Genomic DNA, 13,539 nt, shown 5'->3' on the forward strand with positions numbered 1-13,539 from the left:
TCAGCACTCAGCAATCACTGATTTGAATCTCTGCATTAGCTGTTACCCACTTCTAAAAGGAGGTTCTCTGTACCAAAAAAAAATAGTAATAGGTCTCCCCCCCCCAGAACCTAGGACCTCCCGGCTATGGACTTTTGGCCAGGTTTACAGTATCAGGCATGAATTCCCTCCTGTGGAACAGACCTCAAATCTAATCAGAAAGTGGTTGGCTACCCCCACAGCAATCACGTAACTACTGTACCCATGAGTTCAATGTATCTCAGTGCATGGCCCAGCCCTGGGTAGGATCATTGCTGTCTCCCCGCTCCATGGTCTACACAGCACCTGCTGGCATAATGAAAGCTAGCCAACAAATTCACACTTCAAATTCCTGCGCTTAACCTTTATCCAGGACATAAAAAAAAGGATGGTTCCCACCAACCACATTTATTTGGGGATAATTCATCAAAATAATTGTTTTTGTTGGCTTGTATCTCTGGGAGTCTATTAGTAGCTCATTCACAAAAAACACTTTACAATCAAAGATCCGGTCCAAGGGAGGGCTTGAGACCTCGGGCAGACCAGCCAGCTCCCCAGCCCCAGCGGCCAGCACATAGCTTCTGGGAGAAGCCCGCTGTCCCCCTCTCCTCATCAGTGCCTGTTTGTCTGGAGCAGTTCTGTCTTCCTGCCAGATTCCTCCATCTTCAGGCCTCTGGTGGAGGCCGAGACCGGCTGGACACAGTGGCTCGGGGACCACCAAAAGCAGAGTCTTTGTCGCTGCCAAGATGAAGTGCCCTTTCTCTTCACCTCAGAAAGTTTGCGGTTCGGGGAATTTCCCAAGCTGACTTTTTTTTTCCCAACTGGATTATGTGGATCTGACTGAAGAGAGGGCCAAATTGGGTGCTTTGGAGGGAGAGGGCCAAACTGGGTGCTGTGAGGGAAGAGAAGAAACAAACACATCTGTAAGTAGTTAGGGGCTGAGGGCGTGACTCAGCAGGGGAGTGTTTGGTCAGTGTGTGCAAAGTCCTGGGCTCAAGCCCCATCAATGAAACAAAAGGAAGTCACTCACTGAAACTTTCCTCATAGGTTTGATACACTAATAAATTCTATATGCATTGCCTCCATTGGTCCTCAACCCCAGTGAGGCAGATATTTCTTCTCTCCTTTTTAAAAACAGGTTCTCACATGATCCAGGCTGGCTTCAAATTTTCTCTATAGCAGAGAATAATCCTAAACTCGAAGACAGGAAAACAAGCTCATAGAGGCTGTTTTTCTGCCTCTAAGTATCGTCTGTGAAGTTATGGAAGCAAGGTATGGACCCAACTATCTAACACCCAAGTCTGAGATCTGAACCAGCACGCGCAGAACCTGAAAATAGTGTTGTCGGTGGGAGACCGGGTCCAGAAATCCTACAGATATCAAAATCCATGCTCCAACATGTCTCCACTCCAAGCCTTTCCACCGTGTTCGTAGGGGACACTCCCACCAGCAGCATCACACGGCAACCATGGAAGAAGGTTGTAGAGGAAAATGACTCTATTCATCCACAGCTTCAGAAAGGCCAATGTTTCCCTTGGTGGAATGGGGCCAGATCTCTGATCTCACATTGCCTAAGCAGAACTTTCTCTACTGCCATCAGCTGGGAGTCATGTGTCTTCTGTCCAGTGTGACAGGAGCAAACAGCCCATCATTCCACATGCTCTGGAGACGGGCCTTCCCCAGCTCAACAGAATACAGCCCCATCCCAGGCTGGGGGCATTAATCAGTCGACAAAATAACATGGTGGCACTGTCAGCCAGTTCCTTTGTTCCTATCCCCACACGATGCATAGCAAGGAGCCCTTTCAGGGTGCTGTTCTCCCCTGAGTTGCCTCACTAGGACTCCAACTTATCTGCTGAAATGCAGCCTTCAGCCTGCATGTTGGTTAGATTGCGAGAAGGTGATAACCAGGTTATGAACAAAGCCAATGGCCAAAGGGACCCTACTTTTACCTTTTCAAAAACTCTGTGTGTTTATGATATGTGGGCACATATGTATGTGTGTATGTGCATTTATGTACATGAGGCAGGTACACGCATACCGTGGTGTGCACCTGGGGATCAGAAGCCTTCCTCCTCGTTTGAGACAGGGTCTCCTTGTTTGCTGTCACCTACACCAGGCTGTATTTTCACATCTCATCTTGCCATACGGACTGGGATTACAGATGGACATGCTAACAGCCCCCCCCCCGATTTATTTATTTATTATTTACACAGTGTTCTGCCTGCATGTATGTCTGCATGCCAGAAGAGGGCACCCAATCTCATTACAGACGGTTGTGAGCCACCATGTGGTTTGCTGGGAATTGAACTCAGGACCTCTAGGAGAGCAGCCAATGCTCTTAACCTCTGAGCCGTCTCTCCAGCCCATTAGCAGCTTTTTTATGGGTTCTGGAGACTCAAGCTCAGCCCCTCATGCTTGTGTAGCAAGCATTTTACCAAGCCATTTCCCCAGCGCCATAACTTGTCTGGAGACAGGGTCTCACATCAGCCAGCTTGACCCTAAACTTGAGTATGCAGCTGAGAATAATCCTGAACATTTTTTTTCAAGCTAGGGTTTCTTTGAGTAGCCCTGGCTGTCCTGGAACTCACTTTTGTAGACCAGCCTGGCCTCGAACTCAGAGATCTGCCTGCTTCTGCCTCCTGAGTGCTGGGATTAAAGGCATGAACCACCACTATCCAGTGACCCTGGACTTCTTATCTCCCTATATCTACCCCTTCAGTGCTGGGGATACAGACTTATACTACCACAGCCAGCGGACATCTTGCTGGGACTCAAGCCCAGGGCTTCACGCATGGGAGACCATGAGCCCACACACTGGACTGCAGCCCTAGCCTCTGCTTTCCCTCTTCTGCAGGCCTTGTCTGATGATCTAACATGCTTTATTACATCTAGTTAATCAGCGCTGGGCTAATGAGGGAAGGCCTCTCCCTACTTTCTCTGTTTGTACTCTCTATCAGTGACTTTAATCCTAAACAAAGTTTATCCTTCCTGCTTCCTACTGCTTGGGAAAACAAAACAAAAGAAAAACTCAAATCTGTCCTCTGCAAACAACCTCTCCAGGTGGCCTGCCCATTCCTGACTCCCAGAGCCTGAGCTCCCCTCCCCGACACCTGCTCCCTCTCCAGAAACCTGATCAGCTAGGGCCCCCGAACAGTCCTCACCATGGTCATGTAGGTGGCCTCTGGTTGTCCACGTGGTCCTTCCTCCGTCGTCTCCCACGTGCTTACTGAGGAGTAGATATGTTTCTGGGGTGGGTGGGAAAACAAAATTCTTAAGGGTCATCCGGGAAAGGGACCATCTACTCCTGTTCACAGGGTGACAGCTACCAAAGCCACCAAGTTCAGGGGGTCACGGAGAGCCAGAGAATTGTTATCAATGATGATAATTCTGACTTCAGTCTTCCTGAATTAACTCACAGGGAAGGACGCCAGCCTCAAAACCAAACACCTTTGCATCTCTAAGCATTGACTTGGTAGTGGGGAACCTCATCCTGCAGAATAGCCCTTCTGATTAGTCAGGGCGAGACGGCAGTCACTGTCAGCTATCGCTACTGTTATCGTAGCTCTGAGGTCTGAGGACCGTGATTCACCACTGAGTTACCCATAGGAAAGTGGCGTTTTTTTTTTCTGAGACAGGGTTTCTCTGTAGCTTTTGGTTCCTGTCCTGGAACTAGCTCTTGTAGACCAGTCTGGCCTCGAACTCACAGAGATCCGCCTGCCTCTGCCTCCCAAGTGCTGGGATTAAAGGCGTGTGCCACCACTGCCCGGCTTAGAAAAGTGGCTTTTAAGGACTGAAACGGGTTAAACAAAAATCCCTCTCTTGGGAGAAAAGCAACCCAAAACTCAGAAAGCTGATCACAGAGATGTGTCTAAAAGTTAAAAAGTGGAAGGGATTAGAAGAGAAAGGGGGAAGAGGGGTGAGAATATAGGAGCTCAGGAGAATCACTCTCTCAGTTCCTGTTTATAATTCCACTTCAAAGCACTATGGAGGGGAAGTCATTCTTGATCCCCTCTAAAGGCTCCTAAACACACTTCCTCTTCATCATTAACTCCTTAGCTCATGAAGGTAGCAGAGCTTTCTGATTCCAGGTTCAGGGTTTTTTCTGCTGCCCAGGGCTGATCTGGCCCAGGCGACTGCCCCAGCCCGTTCCTCCGCAGCAGTGATAAAGGCTTCCTGAGCCACTACTGTGCACAGAGCTGTAGTCTGGGAGCTGAGACTAATGAGCAAGACACCGTTCCCCAGTGATGGATGGCCTCCACGCTCCTTCCCAGTGTTTCCTGCTGGAGTGTGCGTACATTCGTGTCCTGTCCTCTCACCTCTAGGTTCGCCTTCTCTTGGCTCTCCAGGCTCTTCAAAGAGGCCATTGAACTCACTGAACTGTAAGAGATGAAAAGTACATAGAATTAACACTCTGAACCTCATGAGGTACACTGATTCAAGTATACCTAGAAAGGCCCCACACTAAATGGATCTTTTGCATCCGGTGGGACACCATGTCATCACAAAGGGCCTTTGCATCACTTTATGGAAAGACTCTTGGGAGGAACTAAATACACACAGAGCATCTCTTCTGGTAGGAACTGGGAAGCTGCTCTGGGCATAGCTAAGGCTGAAACGTGACGTCACCTCTGTTTTCATTCTCACCTCCATCCCAGAGTGGGAGGTAGAGGATAGCTGGGCGCAGTGGCATCTTGAAGCCCCAGCTACTCCTGAAGCATGGAACCAGGAGTTCAAGTCCAGCCTGGGCAGCATGTGAAGACCCCATTATAATTCATGATTACTATCATGAGTATCATCATCATCGCTAGTGTTTGTGTGGGAGTGAGTGTGAGCACGCTCAAGTTGCTACAGCATGTGTTATGGAGGTCAGAGGACAACTTTTAAAGCTCTATTCTCTCTTTCCACCTTGTTGAGACAGCCTCTCTTGCTGTTTCTACTCCCTTTGCCTATGCCAGGCAAACTGACCAGCTAGCTTCCAGATGCCTCTCCTGTCTCCACATCTCATCCCACCATGAGAGAGCTGGGATTACAAATGCAAGTCATGTATCTGACTTTTCATATGGATTCTGGGAGCTGATCTCAGGACATCTCACTGGCCCAAGAGACCTCATTTTAAAAAGAAGAGAGGGGAGAAGAAGAGTGGAGGGTAAGGGAGGGGAGGGGAGATGATGGGAGGGGAGGGGAGGAAGTGTGGACAAAGAAGGTAATATCATTTTAAATCACTGAATAGAGAGAGCCCACACATTTGACTTCACTATCTTGTTCTCAGTGCTGAGAACTGGAAGCCCCAGTGAGCAACACCCATCCAGGAAGACCACATTTCCCAGGTCTGTGGCCTCCCCAGTGACAACCAAGCTAACCCGCCCCAGCGCTCCCCAGGCTGTGTGTTATGACCCTTGCCTGATCAGGCCCTTTGACTTTGATCTCTAGGCCAGCTGTCTCACGTGCTTGTCACGAAATGTACCTTCTTATTTTTCTTGTTTTGATCTAAGGCAGCTATTTTTGAAGAAGGCTATAAACATAAAAATAAACCACGTTTGTCTCAAGTGGAGATGCTTTTATCATATGATTGTAAAGTTACATAGTCTCACTGTTAAATAAATCAAATGCTACAAAATCATACAGCTGGAAGTTGGGGTTCCAAGTGGTCCCCTTAGCAGACAGGATCATTATCGTCAATGTCTGATAATGCCTCAGACCTATCCTTCAGAACCCCTGTCAATAACAGGCTAAGGAGACTCCCAGACAAAACATATCCAGTGTTTAGGTTCCTGGCATGAGCACCGTATTGCTCCCTTTCTTTACAATCGAGATCACAGTGTGCATTTTTTTCCTTACAGCCTTCTTGGCTACCATCCCATGCCATTACACGCTGGCATGTGTGTGATGGTCTATTCAATGGAAGGCAATTCATTCATCCAATCCATGCTTTCCTGAAAGATACGATACTCACAATGACTCCAGATTTTTATGAGCAGCAAAGTTGTAGTGACAGTATTGAGGCGGGAATCTCAGGATAGCGGTAGTTCTTTGGAATGACTTTCCATGACACTGAGGCCCAGAGTATGGACAGAAACTGGGGGAGGAACTTACACTGTCTGGCTCTCAGTCTTACGCTCAAATGCATGCTTGATGCAACCTTAGAGGTGCCAAGCAAGTTCAATGCCAAATCAGACAGCTCTGAGAGCAGTGGTGCACCTGAGCAGACTCAGTTGCTCGCGTTAGAATCTACACATCCCTGAGAAAAGTCACTCTGACAACAGCGTTGTGAGGCCAGAGGCAGTGTGACTTGGTGGTAGAAAGTTTGTCTAGAACATACAATCCCCAGCACAGTAAGAGAGAAAAAAAGCCAACATTCCTTGGTCTTTATGGCTCTTTCCATGGCTGTGATTTCAGCTGGAGCGTTAGCCTAAACTGCCTACATGTTTCTTTAATATTCTGTAAACAGAGTAGCATGGAGCTGTCAGCAGTCAGAGAATCTTAGCATCCTGGAATTCGGGCATTTCTAAGAGTCTGGGAGAGCTAGCGATGAAATCCAGGCATAGTGGTACATGCCTGCAGTGCCTGCAAGTGAGAGGCTGAGAGAAGAGGACCATGAGTTCAAAGCCAACCTGGGCTACATAGGGACTTCCTGTCTCCCTCTCCTCCCCAGTTCATAACTTCTCTTAAGCAGTCCATAAGTACGATTACAGCTCTTGCATGAGGTCTACATCTGAATTGTGTTCCACTCAAAGCCCCATTTGTCAGAGTTGGTACTCTATATAACAGCAAGGAGAATGAGCATGGTATAGTGATGTCTAAGCCTTTCTGAAGTGTGCTGAGCAAAGGGGGCAGGGCCACCTACAATGACATCAAATATAACAATCAGTGTACGTCACAGGGCACTGGCACTCTCTTGCACTTTGGATTAGACAAGACCAGGCTCAAATTAGGGCCGTATGGCTACTCTTCCCCTTTTATTTAGAGGCAGACTACACACTTGGCCTTCCGACTGAAGGGGTGGGGGTGGTCATATACCTCTTACTCCACTGGGTTTTCTTCACAATGAGAATCAAAACGGGGAGCAGCAAAAGGGTGGCGCAGACGATCCCCACAATTATCACCAGCTGATTCCCATTCAGGGTCACCGGCTGATGGGTCTCAGGTCGAGGAGTTGTTGAAATTGATCCTTGGAAATGAAGAAAATATCAAGAGGGTCTCAGTATTCTAGAAGAGTGGAGAGCCCTAATAGCCCTATGCCAAATAGCGGCACCCAGGTCAGGAAGCAGAAAGAGAAGGCCAGGCTGCATCCCATATCAGGATACAGGGACATCATCCCTATTAGACTAAGAGCCAGTCCAACCCCCTTGTTTAGCCCTGAAGTGTGGGTTAAACTTGGCGGGAGAAGCAGCTGCCTTCACCTATGCTAGATCATCCTTTTAACATCAGTAATTCTCTGTTAAAACTTGGTTTAAACAGATGACTAGAAATAGCAGGCATTTTCAAAGCCACTGACGTTTTCATGGGCAAGTGATTGTTTCAGAAAGAGTATATGCTATAATACCCAGACGTATAGTCACAATGCTAACTAGGGCCTCCAGGGCGTTTCCACTGGTATGGTGCCCTTCACTCAGCTTGTCTATTCACTCTGAAGACATATATCAGTGTTTCTTTGGCATCAGAGATCTCTAGACATTGAGGTCGCCTACAAAGACAACTGATGGCCAGTTCCTGCCTCCAAGGAGGGAGACACACGCGACAACAGATAGATGTCTGTAGGTAGGGGTAAAGAGAAGGGCACGGAGAAAGGGGTGCGCAACTCTGTGAAGAGCATGGGAAGAGACCTTGGCCAGCAAGTGTTAAACTTTAATGTGAGTTTGAAAAGAAGCATTCAGTTTGTTGGGCTGCTGATAATATGGAGGGAGGCCAATAAGAGGTCTTCACAGAGTCTGGGGGCCCAACAGCTCAATGAGTGCAGTTCAAAGACTGAAGCCGAGGGTGTGTTAGGAACTGAGACTGGAGAAACAATAGCGACCAAGTCAGGAAAGAGCTTTATCGCCTCGGCAAAGTGGCTGGCTCTTTTTACTACAGGCCCCAGAGAGGTCAATGCTAGGTGTATCTATATGTGGAGGGATGGAATGCTCTAACCTGTGGCTTAGAAAAAGGCCCTAGCTAAGGATGAGAGCAGAGATTGGCTAGAGATCAAAGGTCTCAAACAGAGGAGAAGGCAGCCAGAGCTAAGGCTGGTGAAGGCCTGGAAGGAAGGCTGCCTCAAAATCAGTCATAGAAATGACATGACTTACTCATCTGCTAGATTAGGAAAGGGAAGAACCAAAGCCACTCCCTGGCATCAGTTACATAACCATAACCATATCACCAATGTCGGGAAGATGGGATGAGGGAGAGCCATGTATCTTTGAAGGATCTGTAGAAATCTGGTGTGGAGTTGAAATATATTCATGCATATAATAACCTCTGCTCTCCCCACACAAACACACACAATGTGTCCGCATGCTTGAAGTCAACCAACTGAAGAACTGTGTTGAATATGTGAAGACCTTTTCTCTTGCCACTCCCTAAGCAATATGGGGCAACAATTACTTATTATTAGGTAGTATCAGTAATCTAGAGGTGATTTTGAGTATACAGGAGGCTATGTGTCTTTAATAAACAAATACCATTTTTCAATATGGCATTTTTATAGGAGTTTAAGCACCCACAGATTTTGGTGTTTTCAAGGGAGGAGAAAGTCCTGGAACCAAACTTCCTCAGCTGTCAAGGGACACATACGGCTGTTTACAAACATTTGTGCCGATCTAATTGTGCCCAATCTAGAATGTAGAAAGGCAGCGTCTACTATCACTGTGCTGGGGAAGGCTGGGGATGGGGGACTTGCATGCCACTGGTGATGGAAGCTAGAGCAGACCTGGTTGCATGAGACTGCAGAGAAACAGAATCTTTGGTGGACAGTTGAAGTGGGGCACCGGCAGGAGAAGGAACAGAGCTGGACATGAGTGGGGAGAACGGCAGAAAGTATACGCTCAAAGACCCACGCCTAGAGACTCCCCAGCAGAGAGGCGGGTGATGCACAGGAAGGAGCCTGTCTGCCTCAGGATGGTGTGTGAGATAAGATGGGGGCAGGTGCAGACGTGTCTGTGGGTGGCGTGGTCTCAGAAGGAGGTGAGCCCTCACTCCCCACGTCGGTGCGTTTTTTTCTGTGGAGTGGAAGGAAAGCTCGTGAGAATGGAGCACACACAGGGGTGAAGAAACTTCTTGAAGAGCCTCTGGCCTGAGACACTGAGGTACTTCCCTTTCTAGTCATCTCCCCTCACCCTTAGCCAACCACAGCCAGCTGCTTCAGGCCCCAGTGAGAGGCAAAGTCCACAGGCCACATCCTGGCTGCTAACTGAGTTATGATTTAACCTTCACCTCGCACAATCTGCCTCACGATGAAATCTTTATTCTTGTCAGGGCACACTGCTTGCCTTTCATCAGAAACCCCTCCATTTCTCATTCTGGAACCTTCCTGTTTCTCCTCCGTTGCTTGCTGTCTCTCACAGCTTAGGACCCTTTCCCGTCACAAGTATGTGTGATTCCCTCAGAGTCAAGAAAACATGACTTGGGATCTCCACTCCACTCTGCTCCACCTCCGAGCTCCCATGCCTTTACAGCAGTGGACCATGCCGGCCACAAGTGAGGTTTGGCAGAGATTTGGTGTTCACCATGTTAGTGCCCTTTTTCATGCCTAATACCCGGCAGAACTAGGGCATGGTGAGCCCAGGCATCTGCTGAGCCGGGTTGGTGGAGGCATCACCTTCAGGGCTGTACAAGTCCAAGGCCGGCCCCTGGGAGCAACGCCTCCTTCCACTGGGCATGCCCAGGGCCTCCCTGACTCACTCCAGACATGATCCTGCTTTCACGCATCACCCTTCAGCCCCCTTTACCCAAATGTTGGCTCCTTCGAGGCTCTTTCTGGATCACACGCAACACGATGGTTTTCCTGGACTCCAGCTTCCCCAGATAGATGCGACAGGTGTAGGCCCCTTGGTCAGACAGCTTCACTGTTTGAAACATGATAGAGCCATCGTTGTTGGAGATGTCGCCCATCAGATTTACACGGTTTTGGAAGCGGCCTTGGCTCTGGGAATGCCCACGAGGCACATTGAAGTCATAGCGCAAGACAACTTCCTCCTAAAGGAAAGGTCAAAAACATGAGGTTGGAAGGCGGCAGGGTGTGTGGTGGGGGAGACCTCAGAGCTGACAAGGCCCTGCCATGTGAGGGCAGGAAAAGTGAGTGTTAGATAACACAAAGTCTTGTTCACATGCACGTGTGCGAACACATGTGCACTGGGGAGAGCGCCACCAAACCACAAACAACTGTTCCATCGGAAGAAGTGGCTTCGAAGGGGTTGGTGACTCTGGCCTGTAACCCTAGCTACTTAGGAGGCTGAGGCCAGAGGATAAACAGGTTCACGTGGGTAGTTTAGCAGGCTCTTGTCTCCAAATAGATAGTAAAAAGATGGAAAAGGTTATAATCCTGCAGCAAAATGCTTGCCTAGTATATGTGAAATCCTGAGTTCAACCCCCAGCATCAGAGATAAAGCTGAGAAAGAAGGAGATATAGAAACAGAAATAAACGGAGACAGACAGAGAGAGACAGAGACAGGGTGACGTATAAAGAGAGACAGAGACACAAAGAGAGGCACAGAGATAGAGAGAAACAGATACAGAGAGAGAGGGAGACAGAGAGAGATGGAGACAGAGACACAGAGAGAAACAGACAGAAATGGAGCAGAGAGAGAGAAACAGAGACACAGAGAGAAACAGATGAAGATAGAGACAGAGACAGAGAGATGGGGACAGAGAATAAGAATATAAAGTAAAATTATTTCACTCATCTCTTTTCCAGAAAAGAGAGAAAGAGAGATGGAGACAGAGAAGCAGAGACAGAGAGATACAAAGATATGGAGATATCAAACTTGTCAGAAAGTCCTGTGCTCTCTGCCTTCAAATCACACCCCAGCCCAGCCCTCTCAGCTCCCCTGCTGCTATCATGTCAGGCCCAAGCAAACTTCATCTCTTCTGCAAGGGGTTTCGCCCCTATCTGTCTCTCTACTCACACTTCCCTACAGTCTACCCTCAGTGGATGAGAACCAGCATGTCATTCCTCTGCTCTAAACCTCCCCGGGCCCCTTATTTCTCCTCCAGGCCCTATACGATCTGCCCCCATCTCTTTTCCCTCTCTCACACCTATTTTCAGTTCGTCTTCACTAGATCTAATCACACAGACACCCAGCTACTTCCTGAATACTGGTCTCAGAGCTATTGCTCTTGCTAGTCCTGTAACTGGAACCCTCCGCTTCTCTCCCCTCACTTTCTTCAGACCACTACCTAAATGCCACCTTGTTGCGGCTTCCCTTACTGTCTACATAGAATAACAACCACAGAGCTCTGCCTACTGCTTCTTCGGCTCTTTCTTGTTTTAGATAGTCTCTCACCATTGTCTCACGGTGAGTCCCCCTCCATCTTTACTGTTACTGTCCCATCGGGACAGGGTCTTTGTTTTGGTTTGGGTTTTTTTCAAGACAGGGTTTCTCTGTGTAGCCCTGTCTGTCCTGGAAGTCGCTCTGTAGACAGGATGGCCTTGAACTCACAGAGATCCACCTGCCTCTGCCTCCGGAAATGCTGGGATTAAAGGTGTGCACCACCACCAGGCCAGGAAAGGGTCTTTAAATTAATGAATGTTGAGATGTTTTACAGAGGTGTGTGGATATTTAGTGACGGGAAATCATGGTAAGGACTGAAACCATGGCCGTGTGCATACAAGGCAAGTCTTCTTTCTACCAATGCAAGTGTTCTCTCTAGCCCTAGATATTATTCTCCTAAAAGAAAGAGAAGGTAATGAGTTATGGACAGAAACACAAACAGAGAGACTTGCCCCCAGCTCTTCTTTCTGCTGTGTCTCATTTGCTGGATGATGTAGAAATGCAGGACAATGGGGCTGGAGAGATGGATTCAGTGCTGAGGGCTAAGCTGATCGAAGGCTTTCCCTGATGTACAGAGGAGGAACAGAGCTTCTCTACAACCAGGAACAAGCTTGGCAGAGCCCAGAATGGCCTGGGGCCAGGGCCTTGATGCTGTGGCTTCAGATCCTGAAAGCCCAACTCCTCCCACTTTAAAAGGCTATGTTCCCAGCCCCAGGGCTGATGTGTGCTCAGTCTATAATGTCCCCTTGGGCAACACTGCCTGATTAGCTTCCTGCTGACTTCAGCCCATTGCATTACAGTTTCTGAAGACTCTGTCCCGGTTCTCTCCGAAAAGGACGGTATATGGTGCTGCACTTCTTAGTAAACTTGCTGTGGGAGCCATGAGTTTGTGCGAGACATCCTAAGGCCAAACTTTCCTACCTTTCTTTGCCTTCCTCTCGAGGCCATCTCCCACTTAGGAACTTGCCAATAAGAACTATCTGCTGGTCCAGTCAGCTCAGTAGTTAACAGCACTGTTTCTTACAGAGGACCCAGGTTCAGTTCCCAGCACCCACACAATGACTCACAACCATCTGTTCTCCAGTTCCAGGGAGCGAGACGCCTTCTTCCCTTGCTCCATGGACACCAGGCGCGCACGTGGTACATATGCACCCGTGAAAGGAGAGTACTCATGCACAGAAAATAAAGCAGATAAATAAATAAAAACTTAAAAGCATGACAAGCCCTTAGGAGTGAACTTAGGACTACTTATCATCCCCACCATCCTCCACGACACCACCCTTTCATTTGTTTGTTTGCTTTTGTTTTTCAAGACAGGGTTTCTCTGTAGCTTCGGAACCTGTCCTGGAACTAGCTCTTGTAGACCAGGCTGGCCTCGAACTCACAGAGATCAGCCTGCTTCTGCCTCCCAAGTGCTGGGATTAAAGACGTGCGCCACCACTACCCGGCTTGATGCCGCCCTTTTTGATGCCCTCAGATAGCATCCAAGAATCAGGTAACTGTAAATAACTTCGTTACTGAGATTACCTGGAATACACTTTAATTTACAAAACTGAAATCATCTATAAAACTTTGCACTTTAATGTCTATCAATAAGTCAACTAAGGAGTCACTAATGATATGTTTTCATTACATTTATCTATTGAGGGGCAGCTGCATGGTGTGAATGTAAAAAGTCAGAGAACTGCCTGGAAAACTCTGTTCCCTCCTTATCTTATGGTACCCAGGGACTGAACTCAGGGCATATAGCTGGGTAGCCATCTTGCTAGCCCTCATTACACATTTTGATTCCTAAATACACCACCGTGTCATCGCAGAGATCGGTTAGTCCAGTGACTAACTTGCTATTTATGCTTTACAGTTCCTATGAATTATCTTGCACTCTGACTCCCAAGGGTCTACCAATACGAAGCCCTGGAAAGTTTATAAAGATGAAAAAAACCCTCTCCATCACACAAAGTGAGTGATGGAGCAGCAGGCAAAGCTTACAGAAATAGCACACAGTAGGACAAGAATGTAGCTGTGCTTTTATGCCTAGCCCATTGCTCTCGGG

The 13,539-nt window shown here is 48.0% G+C and overlaps 1 protein-coding gene across 4 annotated transcripts in view; it reads right to left on the reverse strand.

The window, feature by feature from the left end:
• Window positions 1-410: 410 nt before the first annotated feature.
• Window positions 411-13,539, reverse strand: part of Jaml (junction adhesion molecule like) — a 28,611-nt gene continuing 15,482 nt past the window's right edge. For all 4 annotated transcript variants that reach the window (XM_075966101.1, XM_075966103.1, XM_075966102.1 and 1 more), the window contains 5 exons: window positions 9,945-10,191; window positions 7,039-7,189; window positions 4,338-4,398; window positions 3,183-3,266; window positions 411-910 (listed from right to left, as the gene is read on the reverse strand). In XM_075966101.1, coding sequence (XP_075822216.1) covers window positions 845-910; window positions 3,183-3,266; window positions 4,338-4,398; window positions 7,039-7,189; window positions 9,945-10,191 — 609 coding nt within the window. In that variant the 3' untranslated portion in view covers window positions 411-844. The remainder of the gene's footprint in view (window positions 911-3,182; window positions 3,267-4,337; window positions 4,399-7,038; window positions 7,190-9,944; window positions 10,192-13,539) is intronic.

Source organism: Microtus pennsylvanicus, chromosome 3, assembly GCF_037038515.1.
Source record: "Microtus pennsylvanicus isolate mMicPen1 chromosome 3, mMicPen1.hap1, whole genome shotgun sequence".
NCBI lineage: Eukaryota > Metazoa > Chordata > Mammalia > Rodentia > Cricetidae > Microtus > Microtus pennsylvanicus.